This window comes from Odocoileus virginianus, chromosome 4 (genome assembly GCF_023699985.2).
Source record: "Odocoileus virginianus isolate 20LAN1187 ecotype Illinois chromosome 4, Ovbor_1.2, whole genome shotgun sequence".
Lineage (NCBI taxonomy): Eukaryota > Metazoa > Chordata > Mammalia > Artiodactyla > Cervidae > Odocoileus > Odocoileus virginianus.
In genome coordinates, this window is record NC_069677.1 from 55,081,977 (window position 1) to 55,098,384 (window position 16,408).

At 38.2% G+C, this 16,408-nt stretch overlaps 1 protein-coding gene across 1 annotated transcript; it reads right to left on the minus strand.

Annotated features, from left to right (window-relative positions):
* Positions 1-3,608: 3,608 nt before the first annotated feature.
* On the minus strand, positions 3,609-12,217 carry SUCNR1 (succinate receptor 1). The gene is made up of 2 exons (XM_020886525.2): positions 12,136-12,217; positions 3,609-6,788 (listed from the first exon to the last, which is right to left on the minus strand). The coding sequence occupies exons 1-2, from the start codon at positions 12,136-12,138 to the stop codon at positions 5,841-5,843; spliced, it is 951 nt and encodes a 316-aa protein (XP_020742184.2). The 5' UTR covers positions 12,139-12,217; the 3' UTR covers positions 3,609-5,840.
* Positions 12,218-16,408: the final 4,191 nt, after the last annotated feature.

Genomic DNA, 16,408 nt, shown 5'->3' on the forward strand with positions numbered 1-16,408 from the left:
TGACATACTCCTTTTCCTATTTGGGACTGGTTTATTGTTCCATATCCAGTTCTAACTGTTGCTTTCTGACCTGTATACAGGCTTCTCAAGAGGCAGGTCAGGTAGTCTGGTATTCCCATCTCTTTCAGAATTTTCCACAGTTAATTGTGATCCACATAGTCAAAGGCTTTGTCATAGCCAATAAGGCAGAAAGAGATGTTTTTCTGGAACTCTCTTGCTTTTCTAATGATCCAGTGGATGTTGGCATTTTGATCTGTGGTTCCTCTGCCTTTTCTAAAACCAGCTTGAACATCTGGAAGTTCACAGTTCATGTACTGCTGAAGCCTGGCTTGGAGAATTTTGAGCATTACTTTACTAGCATGTGAGATGATTGCATTTGTGTGGTAGTTTGAGCATTCTTTAGCATTGTCTTTCTTTGGGATTGGAATGAAAACTGACCTTTTGCAGTCCTGTGGCCACTGCTGAGTTTTCCAAGTTTGCTGGCATATTGAGTGCAGCACTTTGACAGCATCACCTTTATTGACATTAAAAATATTGAAATAAGATTTAAAGATAAAATCATGTTTCCCTGTAGGAGTGGTGTAGGCGTCAATTTAAGCTCACAGATAAGACAGAAACCAATGAAATTTTCTGGGGGGAAGAAAAGAAAGCTGAAAAGGCCAATATTTAAGAAAGAAGAGGCTGGGATAAGAATGACAGAGATGGCGGAGCAGTGAAAGAAAGAAAGCAAGACAGAGTATGTAAAATTAATGCTCTAACTGTTCATTAAAGTTTATTTTGTCTAAGGCTCCATAAAATAACCCTTTTGGGGAAAGTTCTAGTTGGCAGCTCTTTGGTGGTTCTGTATATACTGAACTGCAAGCTGAATAGCTTTGCACACGTGTATGGTTTCTCTTGACGCTTCACTGATGGCTTAGTGGCAAAGAATCTGTCTGCAAAGCAGGAGACGAGGGTTCAGTCCCTGGGTCAGGAAGATTCCCTAAAGAAGAAAGTGGCTATCCTATCAGTGTTCTTCCCTGGGAAATCCCATGGACAGAGGAGCCTGGTGAGCTACAGACCATGGGGTCACACAGAGTCAGTCATGACTGACTGACTGAAGAACAACAAATGGTTTCTCTACACCCAGAAAGACACTACTGACCATCTCATCTCAAAATACACATTTAGACAGAAATGGATCCTCATGGGGTGTGCCTGTAGTTGTCTACCTTCCAGGGCTTCCCAGCTGGTACTCGTGGTAGGGAATCTACCTCCAATGCAGAAGACATAAGAGATGTGGGCTCAGTCCCTGGGAATACCATGGATAGAGGAGCCTGGCAGGCTGCTGTTCGTAGGGTCACGCAGAGTCAGACACAACAGAAGCGACTTAGCACACACGTCTACCTCCAGGCGTACGCCTTTATGCTTCAGCTCCCCCTTCTGTTGCCCTGCTCCCAACATGGCAGCCCTCAGCAGGGTTAGCGTCTCCTCCAAATCACACCCAACCTACTATCACAGAATCAATGCCTGTACTTTTACCAATTTAGGCACATCTGGTTTTGTCCTGAATTTATGCCTGTCTGTTTACATGTCTGCTTTCCCTAGAAGACCATGAGCTAATTGAAGGCAACAAATATTTGCTGTTCATAGTTTATCCAATGGTGAAGGTTCTGGCAAACACTGGAAATATTTGTTGAATAAGTATATTTTTTTATACAAGTGGAAAACTGCCACATACTTCTGCCTGCATAGATAATACATAATATGATTTTTATTTTAAATGTATTCAAGGCACATCTCAGTTTAAGTCTTAGCAGTCTCCTGGCATAGACAAAGCTTGATGAGAAAACGTCACATAGAAACTGACTGTTTGCATGACTGATGTCGTGAGCTTTACTTTCCTGTTAACGTGTATTAAATATGTGTGTATTTATCTCTCTATATAGCAAATTTATATATGGATGCCAAGACTTTCTCCAGGTTCACCAATTTGGGAGCACAAATAATAATGCTTTTACTTGGCTGTGCTTCCTCTACTTATCATGTGTAAAATCCTGTCCAGGTATATATTTTTGTAAAGCCACTGGAATGTGTCTCATTTAGGCTCATAAATACGCCCATGTTTCCTTCTCTTCTGATGCAGATTCTTTTTCATGGCATCCTGCTTGGATTGTTGAAGACCAGAGATCTGACTGTCTACTTTGCTCTTGATACTTCCTCTTGGTACTTGATACTTCCACTTAGACCTGGCATCTGAGAACCACCTATCACCAATAAATATTATATCATTTAAGTTTCAAAACAGCATGATACTCCTAGGTGAAGTGTGTGAAGATCTTTCCTTTTAAAGAGCTTATAGTCTGGATGCAAGTCCTTGTCAGGCGATGCTGGTTTGCTGAAATCCAGAAAGAAACCTGTTTGTCTATTTGACATGAGAAAGAAAAGGCAAGTTCAGGATGAACTCAGCAGCTGGAAAGTAAATGGGTGAAGATCCTATGAAAGAGAGCTCTTACATATGTTGTACATAAACTCTGTTCAAATCTCTAGCCAACCTCTGAATTTTGGTTGTGCTGGGTAGATTCTAAACAAATGAGTTTCTAAACTGGCTAAAATAAATGAACTGAGATTTCAGAGATTTGAATTTGAATTTCAGCCATGAAATAAAATATCAGTATTTTTTAGGAACATAACGGAATCCAGAGTCTCCATAACGTATTCATAATGCTGAGATAGCAGTCTAAATTTATTAGATGGGAATAAATAGGAAATTGTCACCCATGCTTAAAGAACTTAAAGAGAAAAAGCTATTGGTGGCGACCAACTTCAAAATAACCCAGATTTGGAACTAACAGGCACAAATATTAAGCATTCATTAAAACAATACGAAAAAGTATAGAGGAAAATATAAGGGTCAAGGCAATGGCAGCTCGCAAATGTATTTGTGTAGAGATACTCTTTCCTTCCTATAAAGTAATGTTCATTATCAAAGCCATGAGGACAGAAAATAGCTTGACATACACACTCAAAAGGAGCATTGAATTCACATTTGTCCTATAAGACATTCATTCATAATGAAGAATCATTTAAAATGTACCTTGTTTGGTTCTGTGAAGACAATAAAAGATTTAAAAAATTAGATACAGTTTTTCCATTAATAGACCTAAGAATTGACTTTAATCTGAACAACTATAATATAAGGCCAAAAACAATGCATTTTATGAAAACAATAGTCAAAAGTAGTCTGAAACCCCAGAGGTAGGCAGATTTATTTTCAGATCTGGGGAGAAGTCCTAATAGTAAGGCTTTAAGATGGAGAGACAGATGATATAGACCTTAAAAGAGGCTTAGATTTTTTTTAAATGTGGGCTTGATAAAACAAGGGTGAGCATCCAGGTGTCCGCAGTAGAGAAAGTTCTAAATATAATGAAATGAAGTAGCTATCTTGGTTGAAAAGTATAATTCGTGACAACAGTGGTGAGAGAGAATGCACAGGGAATAGGTGGGTCCAGACTGCAAAATGCTGGACCAAACACTTTAGTCATGGTTCGGGAAGATACTAGACAGCCAATAAAAGAAGTTATCAAAGCCCAACATTTTTTCCCTTGCAAAACACAAATGCAGAAATGATATCCATTATTATTGATTGAGATTCCATTTATTACTTATTGTTTGTGATTCCATTCATTACTTATTGCTTGTGATTGTAAACACCTGGTACAAAATGCGAACGGAATAGTTCTTGTAACTTCCATGCAGATCACTTTAATCAGTTAATGATTAAGTTATCAGATGACAAATTTGAACAAAAAATAAGAAATATGTTATAAAATTAACATTTTGTTTATAAAATATGTGTAAGAGTTCATAGTTTCACAGAACATTTCACTGCACTATTAGAAAAGCTTACCCCTGCCACTTCTTGGGATAGGTGTGGCACAAATTTAATTTCATGTTTACAAATGAAAATCAATGCATCAAATGCAAATTGCAGTTAAATTATATGTTTGCAGATAAGCAAATATTTCTTTACTAAGACCCTTTCTTGTGGCTTTTTCTAATGAAAAGTTCAGAAGATCAACTTTTATCAGGCCGTTATAAAATGACATTGACACTTTAAAATTATTGACAAACATGAAAAAAAATTTAAAAGCCTAAGGTTAGGTAGGAAAATGAGTACTGTTTTTTTAATAATATATCAATGGAAACATTTTGGGTTTTTGGAATGTCAGAATATAATGTTCCCAGGGAACCTTAAAACAGGGAAGTCATGGAATTTTATGTCTTTGCTCCTAGAATGCTTATTTTTATCCTTCTCATTACAGCTAATGACCTTAAGGAAAAGAGCATAGGCATGTGGCCATGCACACATTTTACTGCATGTAATATGTAAATTATTATATGATACTTTTTAACTCTAAATAGCTAATGCAGCATTCATTCCCCCTCTTCAAATTTGATTTGTGGCATAGGATAGTGTTTACATAACCCTCCTGGAATAATCTATATTGATAGGTAAATAAATGTTCTGCACATTTTGCAAATTCATATAGCGAGTTTTGTTTAAAACATTTCCTCCAATGGTCTTAGGTAATATTCTATGAAAATAAGTCTCATTGCAGATATGAGTCACTCTCTCAAGATAAAATTGTCCTTGTAAATTATCCCATTGCTTAAAAAAAAAAAAAGAAGTGTGTGTGTATTGGGGGCAAGGGGGGGGGGTAGAAAAACTTATTTTTCACTCCAAAAAAGGAAAATAATTAACTCAATAAGTTTTGACATTACCATCTCACTTCCTCTTATATGCTGGTTTTATGATACTAATATATTTCAAAGTTTACTATTTAATCAAGAGCAGGAAGGCTAATGAACTTAATATACTTCCATGCACTGAAAATCACATTGTGATCATAAAATACCAGATGGTACACTGATTATAAAAACTGACTTTGTTTTGTTTTGTCTTCCTTTGAGTTTCCTGGTAGGTGCTTTGTGTTCTATGACTTTGGAAGTTTTACAGTTATCCTTGGAATCTGACTCTATTATTTTTATAAAGCCACTTACACCTAAGTCCCTTGAGAGCTGAGCTCAAACATGTCTCTCTTTATGAAATCATCCCTTTAGGTTCTATTTAATATGATTTTTTGCACAAACAACAAAAAAGGGCTTATAATTACAACTGGACTCCATTTCTTAATCAATATAAAGAAATATAGGCATATTTGAACCAGTTACGGGATTGTATGAGTAACCTTGTATGGGCTTCCCTGGTAGCTCAGTAGTGAAGAATCTGCCTGCAATGTGGGAGACCTGGGTTCGATCCCTGGGTTGGGAAGATCCCCTGGAGAAGGGAATGGCAACCCACTCCAGCATTCTTGGCTGGAGAATCCCATGGACAGGGAAGCCTGGCGGGCTCTAGTCCATGGGGTCACAAAGAGTTGGACACGGCTGAGCAACTAACACACACATATGAATAACATACAGAATAGTGTCAACACAATTTTTTTTTGTTGTTTACAATCTAAGTAGTGATTGAACACAAACAACTTGCGACTTTATCTTCTGTTCTTTTTACACTGGTTGAGGGGGTCTTATATCACCTAGAATTTTGGACTTATGTGCTCAAACATTAGACAGTGTTAGTCCAACTCCTTTAAGTGCTTAGGTCAAGAAACCAATAAATACCTTCCATCATCTTCCTTTCACACACCCTGGGTCCAGCATGCCTTTAAACCAGGGTCAAGTCTGTGGGCCTCTCTGATTTGTGTCTGAGTTAAACTCTACCCGGCCTACAGCTGCTTCTGTAAAATGATCTGTTACATGGGCACCTCACTATTCCCGAGCGAAAATGTCCATCCACGAGCTCATCTTCTGAAGGATGTAAGGGCCTTGAAGTGGTGCCGCAGTTTATTCACCAACATCTCCCTGAAGTGATCCCCCAGAAGGAAATAGAAGACAGGGTTGATGACACTGTTCAGAAAGGCCAATGGCCTTGTCAAGATGTACAAGGAGTTGATGATGGCTTCAGTGCATGGGGACTTCTTCCAGGTCTCCAGGCGTGAAGCAATCCGGACGTTTCGCATGACATGGTAGGGAGTAAAAAGCACAGAGAAGATCACCACAGCCATGATGACTAAGTGCAGAGGCTTCTCAAGGGGCAAAGCTGTAGTGAGCTGCCTGTTCCTCTGCTTTAGAAAGAGAGCAATCTTGAAAGAAAAGAAGCACATCACAAAAAGGGGAATGAGAAAGCCCAGAAAGGTTAAGCACATGCTATAAATGAGGCTGTTATTGGGGTCCCCAGAACTTGCATAATCAGTACAGTTGGTGCCATTGTCCTCAGAATGTATAAAAAGAAGTATGGGCAGGAGCTCTAAGGTTACTAAGCCCCAGATGGCCAAAGATATTAAAATAGCAGATGCTTTCTTTTGCAGGAGGTGTTCCCGGAAAGGATAGTTCATGAGCAGATATCGATCGATGCTGATAAAAGTGAGGAAAAGAATACTGGTGTAGAGGTTGGCATGAAGTATGTATCTGTTGCTTATACACAGCACAGACGCATATGGCCATTTTCTCTGGGCATACTTTCTCATCAGCATGGGAAGGGTACACAAAAAAGCCAAGTCACAGATAGAGAGGTTGAAGAGGTAGATGTTACTGCTGTTCCAGTTCTTCAGGCAGAAGAGGTAGCCAAAAACAACAGCAGTATTCCCAAGGAGTCCCACAATAAACTCAATGCCATACAAAATGGGAAGGTAGCAGCTTTCCAGGGCAGTCTGCACGGCCTCCCAGTATTCACAAGTTGCATTGCATTCCTAAAGAAAGGAGAGAAAACATAAGGTGAATCACTAAAGGAAGACTGAAAGCAAAACTGTACAAAATATCATTGCCTTCATTTCTAGCATCATGATCAACATCACCATCATCATCAAATAACACTTAAAATTTGAACGGCAGAGAGTTGGTTATATTAGTAAGAAGTGCATATGGAGAGTACATAATTATATGCCTACATATAATTAATATATTATTTTTACCTATACTTATTGAGATCCTTTGAACTCTATGTTAGACACAGATGACAGTTGTGACTAAAATAACATTCCCCATCTCAAATAACTTTTCCTCTTTTGGGAAAAATCAAGAAAGATATAAGTGCATGTCAAGTAATGACAAAGATTGTCAGACATAAGGAAAAGCACATGCAAAAGTCCAGAGGTGGAAACATGCATAGAGGACTTGACAAACAGCAAAGAGACCAAAGGAAACTGCAGTGAAATAAGTGAGAAGTCAAATTAATTATGTCTTCAGGATTGACTGTGGTCCATAGCAAATCGCAGTAGTTCAACAAGTTCTCTGAGCTACGTTTAACTGAACCACAGACTAGAAGAGGAAAAGGATTCTTTCAACTTCAGTCTTGCAATTTTAGTGGCTTTGGTTTTGTTTCCATGTTGACAAAGGATTATGTTTATTGTATTATGCTTATAAAATACAACTCCACTCTTTTAATTTTTGCAACAAGAGAACATATTTATTGACATATAACATCACAAATATTATCTCTCATTTTCAGAAAAATCCATTTAACTCAATTCTACTTCCATCCCACTAGATATGAGAAAAACCTGGGTTGAAGAATTAAATTACTAATCACAGGTCACCAAATGTCAGGGCCAGAATTTGCCCACGGCAGCCCATAGCACCTCACACAGTGGATCCTTCACTGTAAAACTGAGCAGTCTAATTTGAAGAAGCAAGCAGATTGGTTTCACTCTGTATTTGAAGTTATGTGAGTTTACTGTTCTCTCACATTACCAGCAATTTACCGCATTTCTCACTGTCATACCAATTTTTTCAAACCTCTGTCCCACTCATCATTAGTAGATGGTTTTGCCTGTGAATCCCTGAGAAGAACCTGGTCGTTGGGCGTCCACTCTCTGGTTCCTGCCTCTCTTACTCTCCTCTCCTCCTTCCTTCCTGTAACAATGGAAAATATCTATTCCTCTTGGCTTACTTCAGATTGAACTCATCCCTGAGTTCTTAAGATTCCTACACGTTATTCATCATCTTTTCAGCCTCTCCATCTCACCTGCATCCTTTCCAATGGCTCTCATATACTCTCATCCTGTCTTAAAGACAAGGCATATATAAGATGTAAACCACTCTCGCTGGTTTCACATGTTCCTCTCCTTGTCATACATGGATCAACATTGGAGCTGTCTTCACTAATAATTTTGACAGCCTGGCACCCTATTCCTTTTTCAACCTACCTTAGTTTGGCTTCTGATCCATCACTCCACTAAAGTGGCCTCCACATTACTCCATCTAACACTCATTTTTTCAGTCATCTTATTTGACATCAATTCATACAGCTATGTTTTTTCATTTTTCATAGAACTAATCCCTTCCTTTGCCTTCTGTGACATGAAAATCTCCCAATTTTCCTTTTTTTCCCTCCCTGGTTGTGTTTTGAAGACTCTCTTGTGGTCTAAGCCTTCAAGGTCTAAGCATTAAATGTTGACTTCCTCAAGGATCAGTACTGAATCCCTTCTTTATCTAAACTCCTTTCTTTATCATATCCCTTCTTTTCATGTCCATGGTGTCGATGGCATTGTCAATACCATAGACATGAGTTTGAGCAAACTCTGGGAGATAGTAAAGACAAAAAAGCCTGGTGTGCTGCAGTTCATGGGGCCACAAAGAGTTGTTTGCATCTGAACAACAACAATCTAGATGCCTGGATGATCCAGTCCACTTTCTATCTTTAATGACCATCCATATATCCACCTCTCGGTGTGCATCCCAGCCCAGCCCTGTCTTATAAGCACTAGTGGTTTATAGTTATTACCATAGACTGATCTCTCAGAGGTGCCTGTCTCTAAAAGTCCTATATAAATTCTCCAACTTCCTTCTCAATCCTGTTGTACCTCCGCCTAACTCAGCAAACGGCCACACCATTTACTGAAATGTTCACTTTAGACATCTGAGCAATGTCCTTGAAGTCATCTCTAGCTCATCTCCAATAATGAATAAACAACCATGTGTTGTTGACTTCAATGTCTGGATATTTCTCTAATTCATCACTATTGCTTCATCTCTTTCATCACCATTCTAATTCAGGCCACCAGCATCTGGGACTATATGATATTCTCCTATTGTCTTCTCACATCTTCCCTGGCCCCCTTTTAGTCTGCTTTCAACATGATAGCTAAACAATATTTAAAACCTGCAATCAACATTCTGATCATATTTCTCTATGCAACCAAAAGGCTTGAATGATTTTCACAGTCTAAGGAATAAGTCCATAATTTTTAGTGAGACTTCAATGCCTGCATGGTCTGGCTCCTGGACTCCACTTCAACCTCATCTAGTATTATTCTCCTCCTTTCTCATCTTTCTTCCTGTTGTTTGCATGCACAGAGAATTTTCCTAATGTTCAGGTTGTTGAATTTTTCACTGACCTTTTATATGATCTTTACCCCATTTACATCCTCTGTCTTATGTCTCCGCTTCTTTCAGACTTCAGTTTAAGTGCAGTTCCCCAAGATAGTTTCTGACTCCCCAGTCTAATTAGCTCCCTGCCCACTGTACACTTAGTTTTTTCTTAGCATTTCTCACAACTTTATCTTTCATACAGTTTACCTTCTATACCTGCTACTGGTCTATAAATACTTGCTTACTGGAAAGAGGAACATAAACACTTGACTTTTTACAAAGCATTTTTATAAATATTTCCTCTGAGGTCTAGTAGGTGGTAAGTCCACCAAATTAAGCTCCTTGTTCTATTTCCCCATAAAAGCCGATGCTATATATAGTATGAAAGTGAAAACATTAGTCGCCAAGTCATGTCTGACTCTTTTGCATCCCATGGACTGTAGCCTTCCAGGCTCCTCTGTCTATGGGATTCTCTAGGCAAGAATACTGGAGTGGGTTGCCATGCCCTTCTCTAGGGGATCTTCCTGACCCAGGGACCAAACCCAGGTTTCCCACATTGCAGGCACAGTCTTTCCCATCTGAGCCACCAGGGAAGCCCCATATATACCCCATATATAGTATACTATATACCCCATATATAGTATGACTAATACTCAAAATTGGCGATTGTAGTAGTGATATCTATGATTTAGACATATAGTTGTAGAAGGTAAAATTTAATATATATCTTCTAGGATCTATTTTAAAAATTTAAATTAGCTAAAAAAATTGAAATTTACATATGAAGTTATTAAACCTCAGAAAGTTCAGGACAAATACTAAAATATTCCTACTGATGAGATTCCAGATAATTTTTACTTTGTCCTTTCTGCTTTTGGTTTATTTGGACTGTCTATGTTTACCTCCAAATCAGCATGTGTGATATTAAAAATATCTAGAAATACAGTAGAAATTCAATGGTGTTTACAAAATACAGGCTTTATTGTTCAGCTCACTGGTAATTTTTCAACATTACTTTTTACTATACTCTCAGTGACTTCCCATTCCATGATTCTGGAAGTTCTCACTTCCTTGCCTTCTGTGACATGGCAATCTCCTTGTTGTCCTTTTTCCTCTCTTTGTAGACCCTTTTACAGTCTAATCTTTCTTTGCCCATGTTGTAAATATTAGAGTTTTTCAAGGTTCATTTCTAAGCAACTTTGTAATTTGGGGAATACTCAAAATGCAGGTGCATGCACCCAAATGAATATTAAACCAATAGGAAGTTTCATTATGATAAGAAGCGTACTTGTTTCATTTTTGAATTTCCTCTTTTTCTAATTATAATTCTTTCTGCCTAGTCAGTGCTTCAGTGTACTGACTTATGTCAGCAGCTTGTGTGTAGCATAAAGGTTTGGCTGCCGTGGACGTAAGGGTAAGGTTGTCTAACATTCTCAGACCACTGTAACCTCACCTGGGTCCAGATTTCTAGATTTCAATTTGGATGAGTGTGTCTTTAGTGTGGCCATCACAGTTCTACAAATTGGAGTAACCTCATCCTTTAAGCAAAATTCTTGTTGAAGATGAAATTTCCTCATGAAAAATTAATATTCTCTTTGCTTTTTAGTGGTTAAATTCTTAAATTTTGGAAATAGAAATCATGATAAATATGTTATAGCTGATTTGGATGAAATACTTTTAACAGGGTTTTTTTTTTCTTAGATGTTGGCAATTAAAGTTAAACCTTTAATTACATTTATAAAAAATATATCTAGACTTCTTAGAGGTATTAAACTATAAATAACATTCAATTTACATAAATGGACTATGAGTTCTCATTTTTAATTTGGGAACAAAGTATTCCTTTAATTGTATTCAGCTTTTTAAAAATGTACATTTTTGACACAAATTTAAAACTGATAGTCTATTACCTTTTAAAGTGTTTTTCTTATAATCATCACAGTAAGAACATTTATGAAATTTTAATTCTTAACTACTTCAAGACTATATAGCAATATAAGTATTCATAAACAAGTTGCTTTTTCACTGATAATTTGAATGAAAATATTTACACTGCAAATATATTATATATTTTTGTGTATTCCAGAAATTATACCAGAAATCAAAGGATTAAAGGCTGATAGAATGGTTTCAAATTGTGTGTTTATGAAGCTCTTTAAAAATACTTCAGCAAATATTGAAAGTTCTGGAAGTTATAATAGCAACAGTTTCTGCAATTTTCTACTTTTCCTTGGTGTACTATAAATATCCTTAAAGAATATAATTTTTACAAACAAATGCTAAATCTCATTTTTAGAATGCTTTAAAATTTATTCTAACACATTATTTTCTGAGCATGCAATTATTATACATTATAGATTGTTTCATCTGATTTAGAAACTTTAGTTATTTTCTGTAAGTATGTATATTTATCTAAATAAGTCCAATTATTCTTTTTGTTGAAATATGTTACCAAGAATTAGCAACTTTAATAGACTAGATTTATATTTGGCAATTAAAACAAGACATATAATTTGACAAAAAAACATGTAGAGGAAACAGCTATGACTTTCTTTTGGCTTCTTTTGCTGTTCTTCGTGTACTTACAAATGACAATTCAGACAGCTCATTTAAACATTGCTTACAATCTTAATTGCTCACAGACCACTGTTAAAAGAAACCCCTAGCTAATAGGAGGTCTAGAGTTACTTTATATACCTGGACAACACGAATTGCATTAGAGCTTACCATTTTGCCAGAAGGCCTGATCCCTTGACAGAAATTTTTTGCCAGCAACCTGATGCAGCTTCTGATCCAGTGCTGTGCTGATGACCAGAGTTAGTGCAGCCTCATTTGCATATCACGTGGCCAAGATTAATAATTCAAAAGTTCAGGGAAAATGTATTCCATCAAACCTCCAAGTCAGCAGTTCATGTAAGGAACTTCCTGAGAAGTTGAGACATAAACTAATCATTCATTTCATGGAAAACACATTTCACAAATAGATTTTTAAAAGTTTACTGTTGAAATTATTCCTTTTGCTAGCAAAACAACAGAGAGGCACTCATTATTTCCATGTTTATTTGCTTATTTAAACAGTAAGAAAATGTAAGCACTGTACGTTCAGTTTACAACTGCTTCTGCTTTTTCTCCAGTATTCAAATTCACAATTTTGGTGAATTCTGTATTGGGCGTATAATAACTAAGCAACTGTTATCAACAAGTTTGAGGGAAATATAAAACTGAAATTTGAAGGCAAATCTGGATATTGCTGTCAGAGTACAATCAAAAGGGATACTAGAGCTTTAGGCATTTTCATTTTATTTTCAGTGGTTAAAACCAAGAGACACTTAAAAAAGAATGCATCAGGTGGCCAGGGATTAGGGAGAAAGGCAGCAGCTAAGTAAGATAGCCTCAATAGAAAGCAATTTACACATCCCAAACAATGCTCTGCATGGCACCTGGAAACATATGCCCACCATTTCAAACAGGAAACACACCTGGCTTTCTCTGAGGGTTATATTAGACATATACTCAAACACTCAAGTCTGCTTTATTCGAAGCCTCGTGATGATGTTGAGAAAGATCCTAAATTGTGCAGGCTGTAGTCATTTAATTTGAATGCCTTAAAAGTTTAATGTTGATTTGGCAGTGACAGGCGAAAGCCCCCAAAGAAACTATTGCATCCAGCCCTCCTATCCAAGTATTTCACCTTTTCTGATATAGAAGAGCCCCAAACTCAGAAACCTAAAAAATAAAATTTATAAATAAATACATACACATAAGTATGGCTTCCCTGGTGGCTTGGATGGTAAAGAATCTGCCTGCAATGCAGGAGACCCAAATTTGACCCTTGGGTCAGGAAGATCTCCTGAAGAAGGGAACGGCTATCCACTCCAGTATTCTTGCCCAGAAAATTCCATGGACAGAGGAGCCTGGTGGACTACAGTGCATGGGGTTGCAAAGAGTTGAGCACAACTGAGTGTCTAACACAAACACACGTTATATATTTAACAGTATATGCATACATTGAAATACAAATGTACTCATATATGAAATGTATGTATGTTTATATGAAATCCTGTCTCTATAATTTGTTGAATTCTTGTGATGTGCCAGGCATTGCACTAAGCACCATTTTGTATTGAATACTTATAAAGATCCTCTGAGGTTTTTTAATATTTCTAAAATATTTTCACTCTACAGATGAAAAAAACACTGAGGCTTAAAGAGGTTAGTTAACTTTCTCAAGGTCACAGAGTCAGTAAGGAGTGGGATCTGAGTTTAAACATATATATTTTAATTCTAAACACACCTACTCTGATTCTTAATTGCCTCCAAGATAGAGTGATGATACTTTTGATGGACACCACAGATTGAATCAAAGATTGAAAACTAATGCAACTATATTTCAGAAATTCAACTCTTTTTTACTTTTAGAAGAAAGACTAAAAATATCATTTTCTGTCTACAATTTTAAAGGGGTAAAAAGCAAAGCATTTGAATGACCATACCAGGCCTACTAATTTTAAACAAATTAGCATGGACCCCCTCTACGGTACATGGACACATTTCACAGGTTTCTGCCATCATTCTGAGGGGATGCAGGGCAATTCCTTCTCTGTGGGATGGTGGGAGTTCCCCAGAGCTTCCTCTTTCTTCTCCCCACATCCTGACCATCATCGCATTCTGGACTGTTAAGATGAAAAGTGGTCTTCACTTCTCCTTTCTCATAGCGCCAGTAATCATTACTGGTAGCCTTGCTTCCCTCCCAAGTTTTACTTCACCAAAGGTCGCATTGCCTCAGGACGTTCTCACTGGAGAAACAAGGGGGCTTCTGAGACAGACTCAATAAGAGATCTCTACCCCCTCTGTTCTATTATGAGGCTTTATTGGAGGGCTTCCCAGGTGGCCTAGTGGTAAAGAACCCACCTGCCAGTGCGGGAGATGCAGGAGACCCAGGTTGGATCCCTGGGTGGGGAAGACCCCCTGGAGAAGGGAATGGCTGCTCTCTCCAGTATTCTTGCCTGGGAAGTCCTGTGGACAGAGGAGCCTGGTGGGCTACAGTCCATGGGGTCACAAAAGAGTTGGACACCACTAAACGGCAACAACAACAGCAACATGGGGTAGGTGTTAATAGCAAAATAAATGCTGGCTATTATAGAAGTTTACAATAAATGAGAAGATTTCTTCAGAATAATCATATCAATCTAATGCCGCTAGTGTTAGAATATTTGCTGCCCAGGAATATTCATTTGAAAGTGACCTTACAAAAGGCAGCTTGGTGAAAACAGATTAGTGAATCCTCACAAGGCTTTGCCTTTTAGTTCCTGTATGCACCTTGAAAGCATAAGGAAATTTTGTTTCCTTGTTTGGAAAAAGGGGGATAATCATTCCTATCCCCTACATCTCAAAATGTTCATAGTATCAAATGAGACAATATGTGAAAATTCAATGAATGTGACGGCAGTTCATACATACCAGGGGCACCGATCGGGAAATTCAAGAGGACAAAGGATAGAGTGGGGAAGACAATCGAAGTATTAATTAAATCCAACGTGAATAATAGCTTTAATATTTTTGAGCACTCAGTCTATAACAACGTGGTGTTTATTTTCTGTTTTATTTCTTTATTTTCTTGGCCGCACCACACCATGTGCGGGGATCCCCGAGCAGGACCCAAACCTGCTCCCCACCACAGTGGGAGGGTGGATCTTAACCACTGGACCAGCAGGGAAGTCCCAAACCGTGTATATTAATTCCTTTAATATAGACAAGAACTGAATGCAGTGCATATTATTACTGATCTTGGGTGGCCTTGGCCTGCAGTTACTTGAAGCAGGTTTTGGTTCCAGGCCAGAGATTGAAGTCAGGCTGCGGCAGAGAGAGCTCTGAATCCAAGCCGCTAGACCACCAGAGGCAGTGGCCAGTGGCAGGGCCCTGGCCTGTCAGCTGTGTGGTGATGAAGTTCCTGGTAAAGCTGGGAAGGAGTGAAACAGGCAAAGTACTTATCAGGAAAAAGGGCACATGTGGGTAGATACACAGGCAGACTCAGAGAGCTGTGCCTTTGTGGTGGTTTGAATCGCTTTTATGGGGCACTTCTTCCTATTTTCCTTTGGCCAATCATCCTGCTTGGCCTGGTTCCGATCCCGTATTTGCTTTACTTCAGGATCCTCCCTTGCATGTCTTAGCCAAGAAGGATTCTAGCGAGGAGGTCTAAGGGTAGCAGTCTACCCTTAGGGAAGTAAGTAAGTAAGCATCACTTCCTATGGCGATGCCCCCTCACCGTTAACCTCCTTGGAGCCTTTCTGCGCAAGTGTCTCCTTGACTTCAGCATTGAGGAATGTGTGTCTTTTATCTTGTGTCACTGACTCAATGGACACGAATAGGAACACACTCTGCAAGACAGTGGAGGACAGAGGAGTCCAGCGTGCTGCAGTCCACGGGGCTGCAATGAGTCAGACACGACTTACAACCGAACAGCAGCCTCTCTTACCTGGGCAGGCTCTGCCCCCCTCCCACCCCTGCTAACTTGGAGGATCTGTCCATAGGGGATGGACTCCAGCTGCTTAGCCTTGGGTCTATTTATCTGTGGTCCCATTACTATGTCTGATTTTCAAATTAAGAAACCGAGGCCGAAAAAGATTAAATAACTTTCCACAATCACACAGCTAGTAAGTGACTGGGCTGTAATTTGAAGGTTTGTGTGTTTGACTCCTGAACCCAAGTCTTTATTAATTTGTTGCCCTCATGGTAGAAGGGAAAATATTAGGTCGAAATATAAAATGACTGACACTGGACAATGTTTACTTTACATAAGGCAATTTACTGTGTTTTAACCCAATAAAAATAAGTTTAAAACTAACACTCAGTTTAATTACTAGTTATCAGTTTTATTGGTTATCATATTTAAGTATTCAAGTCTGACAACTAAAGATAACAGAACAATTTAGATAAGAAACCAGACAATTAAACACATTTAAAATAAATAAGTGTTTTTGGAAAGGTTCTACTAGCAACA